Raw genomic sequence first — 23,794 nt, 5'->3', positions numbered from 1 at the left:
TGATATGTAAGTAATTTCCTTCTGCAAGTTACATATTATACCACTAAGTATTTTTATCTATTGAGTGTATTATATGGAAACGTGTTCAGGCAGGCATGATTACCCATTATGGGCTGATATGAATTATTGAAAAGTCCGTACATCTTTGACAGCTAGGACATTGTACATGTTGTTTCATGATCAATGCTGATGCTCTGGGGATGAGCGGTCTTTTGCTGAATGCCCTATACCTTAAGGATACATCACTGCATGCCTTAGCCCCTGGTGGGGCATGTGCATGTTTTGTTTATACCAGCATTACCTCTCATCTACAACCATCAGCACGGTCAATTATACAAAATATATAAGTGTCTTGCCTGTCAACTTACGTGGTGAACTTATGTGGAGAGGAATTTTCTATTTCATAGTCACATGGAATTTGGAATTTTGTGTAATCCATATGAGTAGTTGCAACTAACCGTAGCTCACCCTTTTGGAAATACAGTGATTAAATATCCAGTGATGAGCTGTTTTTGTCCCATAGGCATTTGAGGTCTAATAGAGAGCACTAGGCACTTTATATTTATATTTTGCTTACCATATTCCCGGTGGTGAGGACAATGGTATTGTAGCTACATAGGTATTTTGTTCCAAGCTTTATGAGGAACTAATCAAATTTTTGCACTAATCACTTTTTGATATGTAATAGGCAAATAATGTATACTGACAATTGATTCAATACATTGTATTGTTGCCCATGTCATGAATTTCATCTTCCAATCCATGTACTGTATTACATATAATTCTTGTACAATTACTGGGTGAACAAATCAGGATTAATTACACGCTGCTCTCTTTTCTTTTCCAAACCTCCCTTCCCCCCATTGATACCCTTTGTAATATTTTATAATTATCAATAATAAAAATTATTGTTTTGAACATGAGTTTCAGTGCTCTTTTATAGGTCTTATATATGGTAAAGCATACTGGAACTGAGAATATGGTCTTCTGTTTTCTGAGATACATGAAGATTGAATAGAAGGCAGCTACAGCTATAAAGAGCCGCTCAAAAACTGATCCCGGGATCATCCATGTGACTCCATAGAATGAAAAGCGCCTGGTTTATGAACATTTGTCAATATGTAGAAGTGTACAAAAACCATTAACAATTGTGTTAAATATTTCACTTTTTATTTTGTGGAAGAAAAGAATACCTTAAAAAAAACAAAAAAAAAAACCCGAAAACGTAACAGCAGCATTTGGCAATCCTGTAACAAAGTCTAGCAAACACATTACCATATACCCTTTAAAACCCCCACTTGAAAGTTATTAACGGGATGCTATCATGTCCCCCGCTGGTTTTCAGTCATGGGATAGTGGAGGGAGCGGCTCCACTCATCACCCACAACATGATGAAGGGCAGCTGTAAGCTCCCCTCCAGCATTTTGATTGACAGCTAGCGTATCTAAGCAAAGCGAGTTGTTATAGTGCCGAGGTGTGCTTACAGCCGCTACGCACAATACTGTGAACGGTGACTTTTTCTCCCAGTAGCCATTAGCAGTGCGGTGGCCAGACTGCTTGGTAACACTGTTAATCCAATATCTACAGGTTAGTAGCATTTGGGAACATGATGGGGTCTCTTTAGGAGTTCATTAGTTCATATGGGCTCGATGTGGTTTGTCTGGAGGAGCATTTTGCAGGTCACTAAAAAGGCCTATAAATGCTTGATGAGCATCAAGATCATCCATTGAAAAGTGAACCACTGAAAAAAGCCTGCTTTATTATTTAAATAACAAATAAGCCAATAACGACATCCACAGTCCTATTCATCTTCATTCACAAAGTGGCAATTAGCAAAGTTCATTAAAATACACAACAAATAAAATTACGGACGGACTCTTCATGTTTTCAGCTACAGTGGATAAATGGGCCTCTTCAGCAGAATGAGCAGTCTTTACCTTCCTTTTACAACAGACGGGTTTGCTTGTATATTAGGCATGGAAATGATAGAAGAATCAGCTGACAACACCCAACTAGGTGCAAAGTTACATGAAAAAGGGAAAATAAAAACATTCCTGAGTAAAGATGATGCTATAAAGGAACATGGCTGAATAGATAAGAAACAGACTCCCCGTTGTGTGTCCGGCGAATGGCTTCTGCTAATATCATAGAGATATCGATGACCTGTTCATAAAAAGAATTAATAAAGATGAGTAGTCAGATATACAGATAAATAGCACTAAAAAAAACCCAAAACTATGAAGGCAGGCTGTTTTTTTTTTTTTTTTTAACCTGAAGAGTGGCATTAGTTTGATAAGGACCCAACAAAAAGAGGTCACCTTGCTGTTGGGCTGACCTAAAACTGGCCATTTTTGTGTGCCAAGTATCTCAATTTTTCCATGTTTTTCATAGCGGTAATGCATGTCTATATTCCCACATTCACTACAGAGTGCAACCGTCTCCTTTTTTTTGTTACTATGTTTCATGTTCAGTTTGCACCTGTGTTCACATTAGAAAGTTAGTATGTGCCATCAGTCTTTTTTCTATGAAGGAAGATCAGTTATACAAGTCATTAACCAGTGTCCTTGGGCCCGGTTACTAATTGTTGTCACAAACAAAAGAATATTGCAGCACTCTACATGAATGCAAACACTTAGTTTATGGAATTTAAAACACATCAATGTAATAGGATATACTTATAAAATAAAAGGTACTCTGTGAACAAATTGGTCAAGTCATAGGTGCCCACCAGTCACGACATGACGACTTCTCTCTGGCAGGACCCTATTTATAATACATATGTCTCCTGAGCTATTATAAAGGGATTTTGGACCAGGAGACACACATGTAATAAATATTACATCTAGGGTCTTGCCAGTTAGAGGTTGCCATGTCGTGGCTGATGGGCACACATGAATTGGCCGATTTGTCCACTTCATTTCTAAACTATATTGAATCTTCATTTTTTAAGTATATTCTATATACCTGTAACACAGGTCAACATCCATATATTCAATGTTTACATATATGCAAGTGCCTACAGTAGAGTGCTGCTGTATTCTTTTGTGTATTATGCAGTCATACAACTTGCACCTATTCATAATTGCTATATTCTGTAAGGTGCTGTTTTTTTTGTGGTTCTCGACTGAATATTAAAAGGGGTATTCGCATCTCCAAGATTATATCCCAATATGTAGTAGGCGTAATAATAATATATCAGTAAATACCTCCATTTAAAAATGTAGTTTATAGTTTCCTTGCTATAGCCATTCCTCTATATACCTGAGCGGCTTAGGTAACCATAGTTACGACCACAAGTACTAATTATCTGTCACATATGAGTGGACGTAACCATGGATACCTAAGGTGCAATGAGGCTGCACATGAGGTAAAAGACATGGCCATATCAGGATAACTATACTACATTTCTAATTGGAGGTATGTGCTAATACCGTTATTACAACTACTGCCGTGTTTTCCTGAAAATAAGACACTGTTTTATATTATTTGTTGTCCTGAAAAATGTGCTAGGGCTTATTTTTGGGGTAGGGTCTTTTCTTGGAGGGGGGGGGGGAAGAGACACAGCTGAGGGGTATGTTTACCTTCCCAAAATCAGACCCCTTTCTCAGGAAAATCATACTTACCAGACCCCGGATGCCTGCGTCGCTCCCAGGTCCTCCTATGATCTTGGGTGAGTGCTCCTCCCCTGCCTCTGGCCGGCCGGCAGGGGAACCAGGGACAGTGCATTGATGCGTTCCACCGCAGGTCCTTGTGCTCCACTGCACTGCGTCTGAGGTTGCCATGCCGGCCGGAAGGTGTGGGGGTGTGTGTGTGTGTGTGTGTGTGTGTGTGTGTGTGTGTGTGTGTGTGTGTGTGTAGAACACCAAGACACTACTGAAGCGGTTGCACAAATCTGTACTTAAACCTAATTTTTATTTAATGCGAGCTGTAGTGCTTGGCGTTGCCCGGGATAGTAACTGTCTCTCTCTCTCACTCTCCCGCTGTCTGTCTTTCTCTATTTGGGTCTCTCTATCAGTCTCGCCACCGAAATCATATTAACTGACACATAAGCTGTCTTCTACTAAGAATGTCCTTCGTTGCCTATAGCAACCAGAGATCCTGTTAATGACCTGTAGTGATCAGCTCCATTTACTAACCCCCTTCATGACCGGGTGATTTTCCGTTATTCGCTCCCCTTCTTCTGAGACCTGTATCTTTTTAATTTTTCTGGCAATTTTGATATATGAGGGCTTGTTTTATTTGCGGGACGAGTTGTACTTTTAAAAGTAAACCATCAGTTTTTACCATATAGTGTACTGGAAAATGGCAAAAAAAATTCCAAGTGCTGAGAAATTGCAAAAAGAAGGGAATTTTGTTTACTTACCGTAAATTCCTTTTCTTCTAGCTCCTATTGGGAGACCCAGACAATTGGGTGTATAGCTTCTGCCTCCGGAGGCCACACAAAGTATTACACTTTAAAAAGTGTAACCCCTCCCCTCTGCCTATACACCCTCCCGTGGATCACGGGCTCCTCAGTTTTGGTGCAAAAGCAGGAAGGAGAAAACTTATAAATTGGTCTAGGGTAAATGCAATCCGAAGGATGTTCGGAGAACTGCAAGCCATGAACCAAAAGAACAATTCAACATGAACAACATGTGTACACAAAAAAACAACCAGACCGAAGGGTACAGGGGCGGGTGCTGGGTCTCCCAATAGGAGCTAGAAGAAAAGGAATTTACGGTAAGTAAACAAAATTCCCTTCTTCTTTGTCGCTCCATTGGGAGACCCAGACAATTGGGACGTCCAAGAGCAGTCCCTGGGTGGGTAAAAGAATACCTCAATAAAAAGAGCCGAAAAAACGGCCCCCTCTTACAGGTGGGCAACCGCCGCCTGGAGGACTCGCCTACCTAGGCTGGAGTCTGCCGAAGCATAGGTATGCACTTGATAGTGTTTCGTGAAAGTGTGCAGACTAGACCACGTAGCTCCCTGACACACCTGCTGAGCCGTAGCCCGGTGCCGCAATGCCCAGGACGCACCCACGGCTCTGGTAGAATGGGCTTTCAGTCCTGAAGGAAGGGGAAGCCCAGAAGAACGGTAGGCTTCGAGAATCGGTTCCTTGATCCACCGAGCCAAGGTTGACTTGGAAGCCTGCGAGCCCTAACGCTGGCCAGCGACAAGGACAAAGAGCGCATCTGAACGACGCAGGGGCGCCGTGTGAGACACGTAGAGCCGGAGTGCTCTCACAAGATCCAAAGAGTGCAAATCCTTTTCACACTGGTGAATTGGATTAGGGCAAAATGAAGGCAAGGAGATATCCTGATTGAGATGAAAAGGGGATACCACCTTAGGGAGAAATTCCGGGACCGGACGCAGAACCACCTTATCCTGGTGAAACACCAGGAAGGGGGCTTTGCATGACAGCGCTGCTAGCTCAGACACTCTCCGAAGTGATGTGACTGCCACTAGGAAGGCCACCTTCTGCGAAAGACGTGATAGAGAGACATCCCGCAGCGGCTCGAAAGGTGGGCCGTTAGCACCCTGTTAAGATCCCAGGGTTCCAGCGGACGCTTGTTAGGTGGGACTATGTGGCAAACTCCCTGCAGGAACGTGCGGACCTGCGGAAGCCTGGCTAGGCGCTTTTGAAAAAACACGGAGACCGCCGATACTTGGCCCTTGAGAGAGCCAAGCGACAAACCCTTGTCCATTCCGGATTGAAGGAATGAAAGAAAAGTGGGTAAGGCAAACGGCCATGGAGTAAAACCGTTATTAGCGCACCAGGATAGGAAGATTTGCCAAGACATAATAGATCTTGGCGGGCGTAGGCTTCCTGGCCTGTCTCATGGTGGCAATGACATCCTGAGATAACCCTGAAGACGCTAGGAGCCAGGACTCAATGGCCACACAGTCAGGTTGAGGGCCACAGAATTCAGATGGAAAAACGGGCCTTGTGACAGCAACTCTGGGCGGTCTGGAAGCGCCCACGGTTGACCCACCGTGAGATGCCACAGATCCGGGTACCACGACCGCCTCGGCCAGTCTGGAGCGACGAGAATGGCGCGACGGCAGTCGGACCTGATCTTGCGTAACACTCTGGCCAGCATCGCCAGAGGAGGAAACACATAAGGCAGTCGAAACTGCGACCAATCCTGAACTAACGCGTCCGCCGCCAGAGCTCTGTGATCCTGAGACCGTGCCATGAATGCCGGGACTTTGTTGTTGTGCCGTGACGCCATGAGATCGACGTCCGGCGTTCCCCAGCGGCGACAGATCTCTCGAAACACGTCTGGGTGCAGAGACCATTCCCCCGCGTCCATGCCCTGACGACTGAGAAAATCTGCTTCCCAGTTTTCTACGCCCGGGATGTGAACTGCGGAGATGGTGGAAGCTGTGGCTTCCACCCACTGCAGAATCCGTCGGACTTCCTGGAAGGCTTGACGACTGCGAGTGCCGCCTTGGTGGTTGATGTATGCGACGGCAGTGGCGTTGTCCGACTGGATACGGATCTGCCTGCCCTCCAGCCACCGATGAAAAGCCAATAGGGCTAGATACACTGCCCTTATCTCCAGAATATTGATCTGAAGGGATGACTATCGGAGTCCAGGTTCCCTAAGCCCTGTGGAGAAAAACCGCTCCCCACCCTGACAGGCTCGCGTCCGTGGTGACCACAGCCCAGGTTGGGGGTAGGAAGGATTTTCCTGCGACAGAGAGTTGGGAAGGAGCCACCACTGAAGTGACGTCTTGGTTGCAAGGGAAAGAGAGACGTTCCTGTCGAGGGAAGCCGAACTCCTGTCCCATTTGCGGAGAATGTCCCATTGGAGTGGCCGAAGATGGAATTGCGCGAACGGGACTGCCTCTATAGCTGCCACCATCTTCCCCAGGAAGTGCATGAAGCACCTTAAGGGGTGTGACTGACTCCGAAGAAGGGATTGCACCCCTGCCTGCAGAGAAAGCTGTTTGTCTCTGGGAAGCTTGACTAACGCTTGCTGGGTATGAAACTCCATCCCAAGGTACGTCAGTGATTGGGTCGGTGTCAACTTGGATTTCGGGAAGTTGATGATCCACCCGAACCGCTGGATGGTCGCCAGAGCGACAGATAGACTTTGTTGACACGCCACCCGAGACGGGGCCCTGACTAGGAGATCGTCCAAGTAGGGAATCACCGAGTGGCCCTGAGAATGCAGGACCGCCACAACGGATGCCATGACTTTGGTGAAAACCCGTGGTGCTGTCGCCAAGCCGAAAGGCAATGCCACGAACTGGAGGTGTTCGTCCCCGATGGCGAAACGCAGGAAACGTTGATGCTCGGGTGCGATCGGTACATGGAGATAAGCATCCTTGATGTCGATCGATGCTAGGAAGTCTCCTGTGACATTGAGGCGATGACCGAGCGGAGAGATTCCATCCGGAACCGTCTGGTTCTCACATGTCTGTTGAGCAGCTTGAGGTCCAGAACAGGACGGAATGACCCGTCCTTTTTTGGCACCACGAACAAGTTGGAGTAAAATCCGCGACAACGTTCCTGAAGGGGAACGGGGATATGAACCTTTCTCTGTTGAGGTCTCTTAGGTTTGGCCTGGGGTAAGGAGGAATCCTTTCCTTTGGATTCCTTAATAATCTCATCCAATCGTTCGCCAAACAAACGGTCGCCAGAAAACGGCAAACCGGTTAAGAACCTCTTGGAAGCCGAATCTGCCTTCCATTCGCGCAGCCACATGGCCCTGCGGACTGCCACAGAGTTAGCGGATGCTACAGCTGTACGGCTAGCAGAGTCCAGGACGGCGTTCATGGCGTAGGATGAAAAGGCTGACGCCTGAGAGGTCAAAGACGCAACTTGCGGAGCAGAATTACGTGTGACAGCATTAATCTCAGTCAGACAAGCCGAGATAGCTTGGAGTGCCCACACGGCTGCAAAGGCCGGGGCAAAAGACGCGCCCGTGGCCTCATAGATTGACTTCACCAGGAGCTCAATCTGTCTGTCAGTGGCATCTTTTATCGATGAGCCATCTGCAACCGACACCACGGATCTAGCCGCCAATCTTGAGACTGGAGGATCCACCTTGGGACAGTAAGCCCAACCCTTAACGACTTCAGATGGGAAGGGGTAACGCGTGTCAGTGAGGCGCTTAGTAAAGCGCTTGTCCGGGACCGCTCTGGGCTTCTGGACAGCGTCCCTGAAGTTAGAGTGATCAAAAAACGTATTGCGTGTACGTTTGGGGAACCGAAACTGGCGTTTCTCCTGCTGAGACGCAGACTCCTCTACAGGAGGAGGCGGGGGAGAGAGATCTAACACCTGGTTGATGGACGAGAGAAGATCATTTACTAAGGCGTCCCCCTCAGGTGTATCAAGGTTAAGGGCGACGTCCGGGTCAGAGCCCTGAGCTGCGATGTCCGCCTGGTCCTCCAGAGAGTCCTCAAGCTGGGATCCCGAGCAGCGAGAGGAAGTCAAGGAAGAGTCCCAGCGAGGCCGCTTAGCCAGTCTAGGACTACGGTCCGGGCAGGAGTCTTCCGCCTGAGACCGAGGGGCCAACCTATGAGCGCGCTGTGGCGCGGACCGAGAGGGGCCTGGAGGCGACGAGCCAACAGGGGCCGGGGCCTGTGAAAGGTCCGGTCTGGACTGCAAAGCCTCTAGCAGCTTAGAAGACCATTTGTCCATAGACTGTGCAATGGATTGAGAAAGTGACTCAGAGTTTCTCAGCAAAAAGAGGCGAACTCTGTCCCTGCAGCCTGGTCAGGGGGAGCAGGGCGGGTCTACATGAGCCGAGGGGCCCACCAGTGTCCGAGGCTCCGGCTGAGCAAGCGAAACAGGGGTCGAGCATTGCTCACAGTGAGGGTAGGTGGAACCCGCAGGTAACATAGCCCCACAAGAGGTACAGGCCGCAAAAAAACCCTGTGCCTTAGCAGCTTTGCTCCTTGTGGACGACATGCTGTTGTCTCCTAGGAGAGTGATCACTGAGGGTATATGGGAAAGGGGTATACAGCCCACCGAACAGATAGATATAGATATATACGTATCTAATCCGGCACCCTAGGTGGACCAGCACCGGGTGACCGTTGTGGCTTACCGACCGCTAACGAGCGGAGTGTGTCCTCCAGATTCCCTGCCTTGGATCCCCCGGAGCTGCAGAGCTGTTCACTGAGAATCCTCCACCGGCAGAATGCCAAAAAATGGCTGCCGGAGCTCTCAGGGGAGGAGTGGAGCCGTGGGCGGCGCCAGCAAAGTGCGGGAATCTGGGGTCCCCACAGTGATCAGTGAGGGGGGATGAAACATGCAGGATGCTCCAGCCCTCACATCCGACGTCAGGTCGGTAATCCCGCCCTTACCCCTGACAGGCAGGCCCGGGGGCGGGATTTTTGCGACTAGGCCGCGATGAAGCCGGGGACTAAATTTGAGACCGCGCCCGACAAGCGGGCACGGTCGGCGCGGAAGTCCACCGGCCTCCTGAATTCAGCAGCCGCCGCAGCTTCCGGGAAGAAGGTGCGCTCCCTGCACAGTCCCCTATGGGGACACAGAGTACCTTTGAGTTGCAGGGCCCGGTCCCTGAGGTTGAAGAGGCTCCGGTCCGGCAGGTTCCCACAGGGGCTGCGGATGGAGCACGGTCCCAGTAAATGGATGACCGCTTAGGATCCCACTTCTCCCAGAGCCGCTTAAGGGATGGTGAAGGAGACGGCATGTGGCTCCAGCCTCTGTACCCGCAATGGGTACTTCAACCTTAACAACACCGCCGACGTAGTGGGGTGAGAAGGGAACATGCCGGGGGCCCCGTGGGGGCCCTCTTTTCTTCCAACCGACATAACTAAGTTGAGAATGCATGAGTGGATGTGTGCCTCCTTCCACACAAAGCATAAAACTGAGGAGCCCGTGATCCACGGGAGGGTGTATAGGCAGAGGGGAGGGGTTACACTTTTTAAAGTGTAATACTTTGTGTGGCCTCCGGAGGCAGAAGCTATACACCCAATTGTCTGGGTCTCCCAATGGAGCGACAAAGAAAAGTGGTTTTTTGGGGTGTTTTATTCTCAGTGTTTATTATATGGTAAAACTGGTGTGTTGCTGTGATGATTCAGGTCAGTACAAGTTCGTAAATAGCAATCAAAGTTTGTCCCCCTGAAAAAGTGGCGCACTTCTTGTGCCATTTTCTGAGACCCGTAGCGCTCTAATTTTGGCAGGATCTGGCTCAGTGATAGCCTATTTTTTGCGCCTTGAGCTGACTTTTTATTGGTACCATTCTTGCGCAGATCCTACATTTTGATCGCCTGTTATTGCATTTTGCGCAAAATTTGCAACAACCAAAAAACATAATTTTGGAGTTTGGAATTTTGTTGCCAATACGTCTTTGCCAATCAGGTTAATTGATTTTATATTTTGATAGATCGGGCATTTCTGAAAGCGGCGATACCAAATTTATGTATATTTTTTTTTAACTCTTTTTTATTTTACTAACCCGCTAGGGGACTATAAGGATCAGCAGTCTGATCGCTTGTTCATTTTTGTTGAAATGCGCGTTCCCTGGAGCGGCCATTTAAATCACGCTGTCATATTTTGACAGCGCGATTTAAGGTGTCCACCCGCAAACTTCTGCTGTTCAAATCAGCAGCCATGTGCTGGGATCGCCGATGGCTCACAGCAAGAGCCAGTGGTGATCACCCTGCATGACTTCGGACGTATCAGTACATCCCAGGTTGTGAAGAGGTTAGTTAATGTAAGCAGGTTTTTTTTGCAAATAACTGAAGCGCTGGGCTAAATTTTCTCCTAAAAACAGTCTATGACATTCCCTGCAGCAAATTAAGTGTCTGAGGAAAATTTCGTGATTGTAAATGTGAGGGTGCGGATTCCTTTAGCGGACATACACATACATACACTCACTCAGGTTTATATATTAGTTGAATTTTCTTTTGATTCAAGTACTATGAAATTACGAGAATTGGCTAAAATAAAGTACAGAAATAATGGCCTTGAAGGTGTTATGGCAGCAGAGGGTCTATTGAAGACCCCTATGGGCACCATCTTGATAGTCCTCTGAAGCTCAGCTGAGTGAGACCGAGGTTTAAACTAAATTGCAATAGGGTATAAGCGATCGGCCGGTTGCAAATTCAAGTCCCCTCAGGATTTAGGAATAAAAAGTACAAAAACGAAAATAAATAAATAAATAAATAAAGAAAAAAAAAGGATATAACATATATGTATAGAATTTGACAAGCCATTTGTAGAGAAGAAGGTGTAGTCTGGACTGTAGGTTTTTGTACAATGCGATTTGACATTTTGATATACACACCTGAATTTTAGGACAATGTCTGATCTTTTCCTCTTGAGGTATAGTATTAGTCACTACCACAGCTTCAAAACATGCATTATTAATCCTAGAAATGGCAGGACCAGAGAATATACCGTGTGTTAGGATGGCATACACTTTGACGGCTCCAGCAGATAGAAGTCTGAAGGGAAAAGAGAAACCACCAATGCTTAGTAAAAGAATAAGAAAACTGGAAAAACAACAAACAGCAGAATGACCCAACCACAAGCAATCCAGAGCCTTGAGCTTCAATTGTGGCTTTGTGTAGATCATCAGTATAAAAAAAAATAAAATAGCTTGGAGGGTTCTTGTAAGTAAAATAGTGGTCATTCAGGATCTTTCATTCCCCTTTAGCTATATAGCCATTTCAGGGTAGAAGAGGAATAAAAACAAAACACATTTTCTTCCTGTTAAAGTCACAAACCGTTAATTTCCATTAGACAAATAGATAGAACACATTATTATGCATGTATAGCACCTTATTCCCCATTTTGTAAAGAGCAACATGAACGTTCCCTTAGTTTGTACAGTTCTGCTAGACGCCCATTCCACCTTCTAACTCCAATTTACACCGCTTCACAGGTCCTCAAGGATCTAAAGATAGCAGGAACTGAAAGCCACGAGAATAATTTCATGTTGCTCTTTATAAAATGGGATTTGAGGTTTTTTTTTTTCCCCTTTTGTTCTGCAATATGTCGCTCTACTGCACAATATTCCCATTTGTTTCTTCTAGAGCGCACTATGTGAAATCTCTGCCTGCAGCTCAACTGAGCATTTCTTCGAGACTTCTCTGGAGGAGTGTGCCTTTCCCACGCTTTTTCTGCCAGTCATAGCTTGGCATCATCTGTAATTGATAATATCTGGGAGGGGTGAAGGTACACAAATCGAGAGAAGACACTGAACTAATCCCAAAGAGGACTGCAAAGCAGAGATTTTACGTAGTGCGGAATAGAAGAAACGTGAATATTTATGCAATGGAGCATAGCCACGCAAAATGGAAAAGAGGAGCAGAATCTGAGAACAAGGATTTTTCACAAGGTTTTTTTTTCCCCCAGCAAGTGACAAGTCTTGTTTAAAAAGGTCAGTATTAGGCTAGAGTCACACTTGCGCGTGCCTCTTGTGTAACTCGAGAGAGTTTCTCATTGAATCACCCGGCATGGACTCGCACTTTCCTGACAGGAGCAGGTTGGTTGCATGTAGGTCTAGGCAGCTGAGACGCTCCTGTCCGGAGAGTGTGAGTGCATGTCGGGTGATTCAATGAGAGACTCGTGCGAGTTACACGCAAGGCACTCGCAAGTGTGACTCTGCCCTTAACTTTTAGGATTGTTACTTCCAATAGGTGGTGTGACGACTCCGTATCAATACGGAAAATCTGGCCTCTTGTGCAGAGGTGAACTATTCTTAATTATACCAGACCTACTATTTCTTTGTTCACGAAATCAATATCCCTTTTTGTATGCAAATTTGTGGAATGGCTGCTAATTACGGACTGCAACAGCCCTTTGGGGTCTACCAGTCTGCATTATTTGGAGGACAAATATGGAGTCTAATTGAGCTACTGAACAATGAGGCAACTGCCATGATTATCTCCCTCCAATCCTATGGGGCACAATCCCCTGAAATGGGAGCTGAAAGCAATAAAAAAGGGCCTGCTCCAGTCACTGGTGTGATTCTACAGGACTTCAGTCTAGGGACAATGGTTCCAGCTGGTGGATAACAGAACTGCTCCACTGCCCAACACTGAGCTCTCAAATTTGTTTCCAGAACCCAGTTTGGGACAATCTGGTCACCTGTCCACATACCTCACTACACTCAGTAAGCTTCCCAAGCTTGCCGCTATCTCCTCTCAGTGGGTACCTGCCAAAAGCGGGGTTCTGCTGGCTGGGGTATTGGCCCGTGGTGCCCCGAAGTCGCACAGGTAGTAATCCTTGAAGAGCCAGAGGAAAGGTGCGACTCTTGTATTTGCAGCAGACATTTTGGCACCATCTCATGTCCTTGCTGGGAATGTATTATATGCTGTTGTCATGTCTTGCCATAGTGTAACACCCTCACACTGTTTTATCTGAGTAATGTCCTGCCCATGCGGAAGGAGTATGGCGTGTCTAAAGACAGCCAGGCCAGTGGACGAGAGTCCCCGCGATCCTCATATGCACAGGTAGCACAAGAATTCTTGCCCTCTTTCTCTCTGAAAAGACTACTAACATATTAAAATTCCATGAGGCCCATTGCCTGGCCTATATGTCTTCAAAGTTTATGCAGCAGACATTTTTGCACCAAATTGGTGTCTCTTGGCAGGAAAAACGCTGCATAAATCTGGGCTTTTTCTTGTAGTTTCCCCACCATTTATTTACCAGTACGCTGAAAAAAATTACGTACGCCGGCAACCACAGCAATGCAGCCGGTACGCTGGTAACCATGGTACACATCGAGTAATATTGTGTAGCATGGTTACCAGCGTATGCCGGCTCCCTGCCCATTCAGATCGTTGGTCTCCCGCTGTCACACGCCGATGCGTGCTGCACAGCAGGAGACCAACAAACAAAAGTGAACCAGCACTGTCGCTTTCAATAGTTACATGATGTGTACCATGCCACGCCCCCCACGTGCTCGGCCACGCCCCCACACGCTGTGGCCGCTCGGCCACGCTCCCCCACACACATTGGGCACCTATACACTTCCCCCCAGGACTACTCCTCCTATTATCCTCCTCTCCCCCCAGGACTACTCCTCCTATTATCCTCCTCTCCCCCCAGGACTACTCCTCCTATTATACTCACTCCTCTACCCCCCAGGACTACTCCTCCAACACACACACACTGCACAAAACATACCTCCTCCCAAAACACACACACCCCCACACAAACCGCGCAACACACACTACCACACACACAATATTATATATATAGATAATATAACAAAACTCATACATCAACTACGCAATAAATTCTAGAATACCCGATGCGTTATATTTAGAAGGTGGCCCGAGAGAGATAGATAGAGATTATAGATAGATATATACACAGTTAGGTCCAGAAATATTTGGACACTGACAATTTTTGCGAGTTGGACTCTGCATGTCACCACATTGGATTTGAAATGAAACCACTACAACAAAATTCAAGTGCAGATTGTAACGTTTAATTTGAAGGTTTGCACAAAAATATCTGATAGAAATTGTAGGAATTGTACACATTTCTTTACAAAACACTCCACATTTTAGGAGGTCAAAAGTAATTGGACAAATAAACCAAACCAAAACAAAATATATTTTCAATATTTTGTTGTGAATCCTTTGGAGGCAATCACTGCCTTAAGTCTGGAACCCATGGACATCACCAAACGCTAGGTTTCCTCCTTCTTAATGCTTTGCCAGGCCTTTACAGCTGGAGCCTTCAGGTCTTGCTTGTTTATGGGTCTTTCCGTCTTAAGTCTGGATTTGAGCAAGTGAAATGCATGCTCAATTGGGTTAAGATCTGGTGATTGACTTGGCCATTGCAGAATGTTCCACTTTTTTGCACTCATGAACTCCTGGGTAGCTTTGGCTGTATGCTTGGGGTCATTGTCCATCTGTACTATGAAGCGCCGTCCGATCAACTTTGCGGCATTTGGCTGAATCTGGGCTGAAAGTATATCCCGGTACACTTCAGAATTCATCCGGCTACTCTTGTCTGCTGTTATGTCATCAATAAACACAAGTGACCCAGTGCCATTGAAAGCCATGCATGCCCATGCCATCACGTTGCCTCCACCATGTTTTACAGAGCATGTGGTGTGCCTTGGATGATGTGCCGTTCCCTTTCTTCTCCAAACTTTTTTCTTCCCATCATTCTGGTACAGGTTGATCTTTGTCTCATCTGTCCATAGAATACTTTTCCAGAACTGAGCTGGCTTCATGAGGTGTTTTTCAGCAAATTTAACTCTGGCCTATCTATTTTTGGAATTGATGAATGGTTTGCATCTAGATGTGAACCCTTTGTATTTACTTTCATGGAGTCTTCTCTTTACTGTTGACTTAGAGACAGATACACCTACTTCACTGAGAGTGTTCTGGACTTCAGTTGATGTTGTGAACGGGTTCTTCTTCACCAAAGAAAGTATGCGGCGATCATCCACCACTGTTCTCATCCGTGGACGCCCAGGCCTTTTTGAGTTCCCAAGCTCACCAGTCAATTCCTTTTTTCTCAGAATGTACCCGACTGTTGATTTTGCTACTCCAAGCATATCTGCTATCTCTCTGATGGATTTTTTTTTTTTCAGCCTCAGGATGTTCTGCTTCACTTCAATTGAGAGTTGCTTAGACCGCATGTTGTCTGGTCACAGCAACAGCTTCCAAATGCAAAACCACACACCTGTAATCAACCCCAGACCTTTTAACTACTTCATTGATTACAGGTTAACGAGGGAGACGCCTTCAGAGTTAATTGCAGCCCTTAGAGTCCCTTGTCCAATTACTTTTGGTCCCTTGAAAAAGAGGAGGCTATGCATTACAGAGCTATGATTCCTAAACCCTTTCTCCGATTTGGAAGTGAAAACTCTCATATTGCAGCTGGGAGTGTGCACTTTCAGCCCACATTATATATATATAATTGTATTTCTGAACGTTTTTGTAAACAGCTAAAATAACAAAACTTGTGTCACTGTCCAAATATTTCTGGCCCTGACTGTGTATAAAATAATATATATATATATATATATATATATATATATATATATATATATATATATATATATATATATATATATATATATATATATATATATATATATATATATATATATATATATATATATATATATATATATATATATATATATATATATATATAAAATTCGTTTTATAATCTGGTGGTGGGCATTTTGATGTTCAAAGAAATGGTGGTCGGAGTCGGCGCGTGCGCAAATGAGAGCTTGAGCTCCATCTGCGCACGAGCCGACTCGGGGTGCCATTATTAAAAGCCCTCACTGCAGATATCTTCAGAATGGCTCGTACCTTACTGCCCACCACACAGACGTCGCTGCCCGCCGCACAACAGAGTAGCTGCCCGCCGCACAGACCTCACTGCCTGCCGCACAAGGGCGCACAGCATTTTCACCCGGCCTCCTGTGACTCCTCTCCACCACCCCCCGGTAAGATATAATTTGATTTTAAGATGCACCCGTCTTATAATCCAAAAAATACAGTATGCTGATGTAAACTCACAGAAGAGACTGATCGCCTTGTAAATAGGGGGTTAACGAAAGTAGACTGGATACCACATTACACAGTTAAGATTAATAAAAGGGTTAAAAATATATGGTTGTCAGAGCTAAAATGAATCAAATAATATGGCTAATGTACTGCGGGTGAGTAAAAATTATATTTGCAAAATAAAACTAAAGTGCTTTTTTTAAAGGGAACCAGTCACATCCTTTATGCCTCCAACACTACTCCAGCATACCGGATCGGGATCGTATTGCTAGTCGGCAGAGACTATGTGCATATTTCCACCTACTATCTGGTGAGTGCAATCATATATTAGTTCAGTTTTCATCACTTTATAATACACTTAGATCAGCACCACGTTGTCACCTGTTTCCATTTCTTCTCACCTAGGGAAAAACCCAATTAAATATGGGAGTTTGAGAGCCCCTCTTAAGAACAGATAACTTTGACCCTTGATCAAGGGGACAGGAGAAAAGTGCCTTAGGTTGCAATACTCTTCAAATCATATGCCAAAATGTATTGTATTGAGTTACGGTATATATAAAATTTGAAGCTTGAGCTGGAGGACATTGCGTGTTCCTCATCATAAAGTTTTTCCACTCACTTATCTGCTGCATGACAAATGGTCCCACAGGTATCTGCCATGTCATCCACAAGAATCGCCACTTTATCCTTCACATCTCCCACGAGAACCATACGGTCCACCTCATTGGCTTTTTTCCTTTCTTTGTGTATTAAAGCAAAGTCAACATTCAGTCTGTCAGCAATTGATGTAACTCTAATTGGAGAAAAAGAAAAAAAAAAAGTTATTGACCACCAGTTAAAGTATACATAGATGAGACATTTTCAAATTCCTCAATTTTGCTTCATGGGAAGTCCGCTTTATTACAGCCTTTTTCAGAGTATGCAAAATTTTCCTCTAACATAGGGCAGCTAGCATCTGATTCAAGGAGGTTTTGCCTTCCTCTAGATCAGTGCATTTCCCAAAGGCCAGTCCTCGGGGCCCCCAACTGATTACATATTCAGGTTTCTTTAGTGAATTGTCATCCACACATCAGACATTGCCACATTTTCTCACACCTGTGTAATACTAAGCAAATCCTAATCTGTTGAGGGCATTGAGAAATGGAGTTTGGGAAACAATGATCTAGAGCAACACTTTAGGTTACGGGTTGAACTTGATGGACTTTTGTCTTAGGATCTTACCTCTTGGCGCCACCCGCATCTGGTGACACTATGGTGCAGGTTTTCCATTCCGCTATGTTTTCTCGAATCCATTTCAAGACAGCAGGCTCAGCATATAAATTATCCACAGGAATATCAAAGAAACCCTGGAAAAGAATATATTTAACAAACTCCAAGAAAGGAGTTTCCACAGCTAAAAAAGTTATGACCTATAAATGTTTCAGTGTGGAACTGGACAAGCTGACCTGCACTTAAACGACTTCCGATCAGCAACGCAAAAGCACCAAAAACACAAGACAACTGACTTCCAGAGTTTATTGTTAAAGAGGTTGTCCACTATTTGGACATTCCCCCTTCTTAATCCCCAGTAAAATAACTTCTACTCACCTCCGGTGCCATTCTAGCAGTGTTGGCACCAACTCTCCCAGGGATTGAGTGACATTATTATGTCACGTGATCTCTGCTGCCAATCAGCGCTCGCTTAACTATCCTTTCCTACGGATGTAGCTGATATCCACGGGAAGTGAGCGGGCAGCCGCAGTGCTCGCTTCCTTTGGATGCCTTGATTTGTCAGAAGAATGGGAGAGCTAAGCCAGATTGGTTGCAGGGATCTCGTGATATACTAATATCAGGCAAGCCCCGGGAGAGCCAGTGCCAACATCTCTGGAATGTCCCTGGGAGGTTAGTAAAAGTTGTTATTTTACTGGTCAACACCTCTAACCCCTTCATGACCGGCTGATTTTTCACTTTCCGTTTTTTTATCCCGGCATTCTTCTTCCGAGACAAGTAGCTTTTTATTTTTCAGTCAATATGGTCATCTTAGGGCTCATGTTTTGCGGAACAAGCTGTACTTTTAAATTAAACCATACGTTTACCATATAGTGTACTGGAAAATGGCAAAAAAATTCAAAATGTGGAAAAATTGCAAAAAACAAAAGTGCAATAGCACTATTGTTTTTGAGAAATTTTATTCACTGGGTTCACTATATGGTAAAACTGATGTGTGGCTGTGATGTCTGAGGTCGGTGCAAGTTCGTAGACATCAAACATGTATAGGTTTACTTTTATCTAAAGCGTAAAAAAAAAAAAAAAAAAAAAAAGTGGCGCACGTTTTACGCCATATTCCGAGAACCATAGCGGTTTCATTTTTCCGGATCTCTGGCTCAGTGACTGCTTATTTTTTGTGTCTCAGGCTGACATTTTAATGATACCGTTTTTGCACAGATGCTGCGTTTTGATTTCCTGTTATTGCATTTAGCCCAAAATTTGTGGCGACCAAAAAACTTAATTTTGGCGTTTGGATTTTTTTTTCTGCTACGCCGTTTACCGATCAGATTAATTGATTTTATATTTGATAGATTGGGCATTTCTAAACGCGGCAATACCAAATAGGTATATATTTAACTCTAATTTTCAATGGGGCGAAAGGGGGGCGATTTGAACTTTTAGGCTTATTTTTTAAACTTTTTTTTTTTTTTTTACTAGTCCCCCTAGGGGACTATATGGATCAGCAATCTGATCGCTCTGCCATATCTGCTGATCACAGCTACAGAGCTGTGAATAGCAGATATGCTCATTTCATATCTCGGCCGGGTGAAACAGAAAGTGAGTCATGTAAGCTACAGGAGTCATCACATGACCCTGTGCTACCATGACAACCACAGGAAGTCACGTGATCATGTCACGTGATTTCCGGTATCGGCTGGTGAGCAATTGTTTACCGCCGAGCGCCATTTAAGGGTTAAACGGCACAAGCAGATAACGATTCTGCTTAAGCCTGGCAGGCACACATCTCAGCTGTAAAAATCAGCTGAGATGTGCGCCGATCGCTGCAAGCTCCTGGCAGCAGACCGTGGGCAGTAACACTATGACCGCTAGGATGCAAGATTACCGCCCGCAGTCGTTAAGGGGTTAAGAGTGAACCTGTTATGTCCTACAACCGAGCAGCATTCGTATATGTATTGCTAAATTCCGTGCTTAACCAGCCCTTTATAATTATGTTAGTCACTTAAATTCATGCTTAAAAAAAAGTATTTATAAGCTCCAATTTGGTTATGCTAATTAGGCCTCTGACGAGTCGATGGGGCGTTAGTTTCCCCAGACTAGTGGGCTCTCTCAGCATGTTATCATGCCCCTATGGACAAGTAAACATGATTTGCAAGAGGCGGTATCTCTCTGCAAATAACAAGCATGCACGTGGCTTTACTCGGTATCGCGTCATTGTGCCTCTGAAGCTGGGTGTACGATTGGAAGTGCAGAAGACGGCTCACGTACCACCACAATCAATAAATAACATTTCTCACATGTCTACTAATATTTTTACATGTCAGACACTCCTTACTAAAACAATGCCAAACATGCAAATGCTAACCAAGGTTTAGGTACATTGTGTGTTCAGAAGTTAAGTGGGTATTTGGATTTGGAAGTGCAGATTTTGCTGGATTTCTTTTCTACAGTAACGTGGAAGCCCCTAAAAATTCGGTTAACAGATGACGGACCTTACATAGTTACATAGGTTGAAAAAAAGACCAAGGCCCATCTAGATTAATTCTTTTTTTTTTTCTTTTACTTAGTCCACATATGGAACATTAACTTTTATTACTCTGAACGCTGGTATAATATAGTGCAAGGCACAAGCATTGGAATACATTACACCTTTCCATGTTACACTGACAGAACGCCTGCTAACAGGCCACTGTTAGACAATACTGTTGGCATGGTCTAACAGTGGCCTGTTAGACCATGCCTTTGTCATGGTCTAACAGGCCACTGTAGCTTAAATAATGAAAATCAGGATTAGTTCATGTATTCATAATCTAGTAATCAGGAAATTTCTTTGGTCAATTTAAGTAAATTGTCATTACTTTTTTTTTCCCCCAGAATTTATTTTAATAGCCCTTGTGCACAGTCCTCTAAGAATCAATACCAGTTCTTGGTAAAAGTGAAAGGAACCTTGAAAAGGAGAGTAGACTGTCAGTCATTACATGTCTCACACTTTCTTTTTAGATAATCTCTGAAGGCAGATTCTCAGGGAGATCGATGTCTGGCTCAAGGATTAGCTCATTTAAATATATAAAAAAAATAAAAATAAATAAATAATATTATTTTATTCACCTTTCTATGACCTGCATGTCCATGTAGACTGCTTAGGAAAGTTGATCCTACTTACAATTACCCCTTAATTGAAAATAGGACCTTAAGTGTATGCTCACTCTACTGTATACAGTGCCTTGCTATAGTATTCGTCCGCCTTGAGTTTTTCAAACTTTCCCATATTTCAGGCTTCAAACATAAAAGATAAAAATTTTAATGTTATGGTGAAGAATCAACAAGTGGGACACACTAGTGCACGTGAACGATATTTATTGCTTATTTTAAACTTTTTAAAAAAAATAAATAACTGAAAATTGGGGCGTGCGATATTATTCGTCCATTTTACTTTCAGTGCAGCAAACTCACTCTAGAAGTTCATGGAGGATCTCTGAATGATCCAATGTTGTCCTAAATGACTGATCAATGATAAATATAAGCCTCCTGTGTGTAATCAATTCTCCGTATAAATGTACCTGCTCTGTGATAGTCTCAGTTTTCTGTTTAAAGCGCAGATAGCATCATGAAGACCAAGGAACACAACAGACAGGTCCGTGATACTGTTGTGGAGAAGTTTAAAGCCGGATTGGGATACAAAAAGATTTCCAAAACTTTTAAACATCCCAAGGATCACTGTGCAAGCAATCATATTGAAATGGAAGGAGTATCATACCACTGCAAGTCTACCAAACCCGTCCGTCCGTCCAAACTTTCATCTCAAACAAGGAGAAGACTGATCAGAGATGCAGCCAAGAGGCCCATGATCACTCTAGATGAACTGCGGAGATCTACAGCTGAGGTGGAAGAGTCTGTCCATAGGACAACAAATCAGTCGTACACTGCACAAATCTGGCCTTTATGGAAGAGTGGCAAGGAGAAAGAGATTTCTCAAAGATATTCATAAAAAGTGTTGTTTAAAGTTTGCCACAAGCCACCTGGGAGACACACCAAACATGTGGAAGAAGGTGCTATGGTCAGATGAAACCAAAAACAAACTATTTGGGCACAATGCCAAACGATATGTTTGGCGTCAAAGCAACACAGCTCATCACCCTGAACACACCATCCCCACTGTCACACATGGTGGTGGCAACATCATGGTTTGGGCCTGCTTTTCTTCAGCAGGGACAGGGAAGATGGTTAAAATTGATGGGAAGATGGCTGGAGCCAAATACAGGACCATTCTTGAAGAAAACCTGTTGAAGTCTGCAAAAGACCTGAGACTGGGACGGAGATTTGTCTTTCAACAAGACAATGATCCAAAACAAAGTCTACAATGGAATGATTCACAAATAAACGTATCCAGGTGATAGAATGGCCAAGTCAAAGTCCAGACCTGAATCCAAATCGAGAATCTGTGGAAAGAGCTGAAAACTGCTGTTCACAAACGCCTCCATCCAACCTCACTCAGCTCCAGCTATTTGCAAAGGAAGAATGGGCAAGAATTTCAGTCTCTCGATGTGCAAAACTGATAGGACACATACCCCAAGTGACTTGCGCTGTAATCACAGCAAAAGGTGGCACTACAAAGTATTAACTTAAAAGGGGATGAATAATATTGCACGCCACAATTTTCAGTTATTTATTTTTTACAAATATTTAAAATAAGCAATAAATTTCATTCAACTTCACAATTGTGTCCCACTTGCTGTTGATTCTTCACCATAACATTAAAATGTTTATCTTTATGTTTGAAGCCTGAAATGTGGGAGAAGGTTGAAAAATTCAAGGGGGCCGAATACTTTCGCAAGGCAATGTAACTGGGACAAGGGCTATCAGATATCATTCACTCCAATATTATACCATGAGGCAGTGCAGATTGGCTTTTTTCTTTTTTGGCATGTGAAAAAAAAAATTAAATAAAAATTGCTGCATGCTGTGATTTCAGCGTATATCGGATGGCGGGCACACATTCAAAGTCTATGGATGTGTGCAAAACAGCAGTCCGATATACGTTGACACAGACAATTGAGAAATTAAGTTCTCCGTCTTCTCTTCACCTGCGATCTGATTCTCGCATGTCAGATAAATCGGAGCACAGTAGAATGACACTCTGATCACGCTCGCAGCAGAAGTTGAGCCGAGTATCATTTTCATAATCCAGCAGATTCTCTTGCATGAGACAATATACGCTAGTGTGAACATACCCGAAAACAAAAGTGAAAATACCTGGATCTGGGAGGCATGAAGGTCCATAGTGATGATGTGGTCAGCACCAGCCACAGACAACATATTGGCAACAAGCTTAGCAGAAATTGGAGCTCGTGACTGAAAGACATGAAAAGGTCAGGAGATTAGACGGTACAATTATTATACTCCTTACAAAGATGGATCCTGCAGCAGACAAAGCTGAAGAATTATGAATTTACATGCACATACTGCACCATAGCTGTAGTTCTGAAGAGAAAAAATTAGCCCGAAAATAAAGGTGTACACGTCTTACCTTGTCTTTCTTATCCTGACGTGCATATGGAAAGCAGGGTATGACAGCAGTGACCCGACAGGCTGATGCGATCTTGCATGCATTTATCATGATGAGAAGTTCCATTAAGTTGTCATTTATCTCTCCGCAGCCGCTCTGGACTATATAGACATCCTCTCCTCGTACGCTCTCTCCGATCTCAACACTGTAAACAAGTGGATCAATGGATTAGTGCAAAAATACGTAATTACTTACCGGTAATGTGTTTTTTCTGAACCCATGACAGCACCACGAGGGAGGGGATCCGCCCTTCAAGGACAGGAAACCTCCAGGATAAAAAAGGGCGGTACCTCTCCCCGCATCAGTTGGTTTACAGAGCATGAAAGGACCTCCGGAAGAAACAACATTATAACATAACCAGCACCAACATGAACCACGTGCAGCTAAAAGACAGCCAAATTATCCACATGCAGGGAGTCATGGGTTCAGAAAAAACATTACCGGTAAGTAATTACGTATTTTTCCAGCACCCATGACAGCACCACGAGAGAATTACATAGAGAGAAATAAGCCAAGCGGGGAAGGGGGGGGGGGGGGGGGAGGGAAATCACAGAGCACAGGACGGAT

The 23,794-nt window shown here is 44.3% G+C and overlaps 1 protein-coding gene across 1 annotated transcript; it reads right to left on the bottom strand.

The window, feature by feature from the left end:
- Nucleotides 1-1,148: 1,148 nt before the first annotated feature.
- Nucleotides 1,149-23,430, bottom strand: LOC142251328 (ribose-phosphate pyrophosphokinase 1-like). The gene is made up of 6 exons (XM_075324020.1): nucleotides 23,189-23,430; nucleotides 22,915-23,013; nucleotides 17,677-17,801; nucleotides 17,075-17,248; nucleotides 11,250-11,409; nucleotides 1,149-2,163 (listed from the first exon to the last, which is right to left on the bottom strand). Exons 1-6 carry the CDS (start codon nucleotides 23,291-23,293, stop codon nucleotides 2,071-2,073), a joined length of 756 nt encoding a protein of 251 aa, XP_075180135.1. The 5' UTR covers nucleotides 23,294-23,430; the 3' UTR covers nucleotides 1,149-2,070.
- Between the last annotated feature and the right edge of the window lie 364 nt (nucleotides 23,431-23,794).

The sequence above is a fragment of the Anomaloglossus baeobatrachus genome, chromosome 9 (genome assembly GCF_048569485.1).
Source record: "Anomaloglossus baeobatrachus isolate aAnoBae1 chromosome 9, aAnoBae1.hap1, whole genome shotgun sequence".
Classification (NCBI taxonomy): domain Eukaryota; kingdom Metazoa; phylum Chordata; class Amphibia; order Anura; family Aromobatidae; genus Anomaloglossus; species Anomaloglossus baeobatrachus.
Note: the sequence above shows the minus strand (reverse complement) of the source record. Positions and strands in the feature narration are given on the sequence as shown.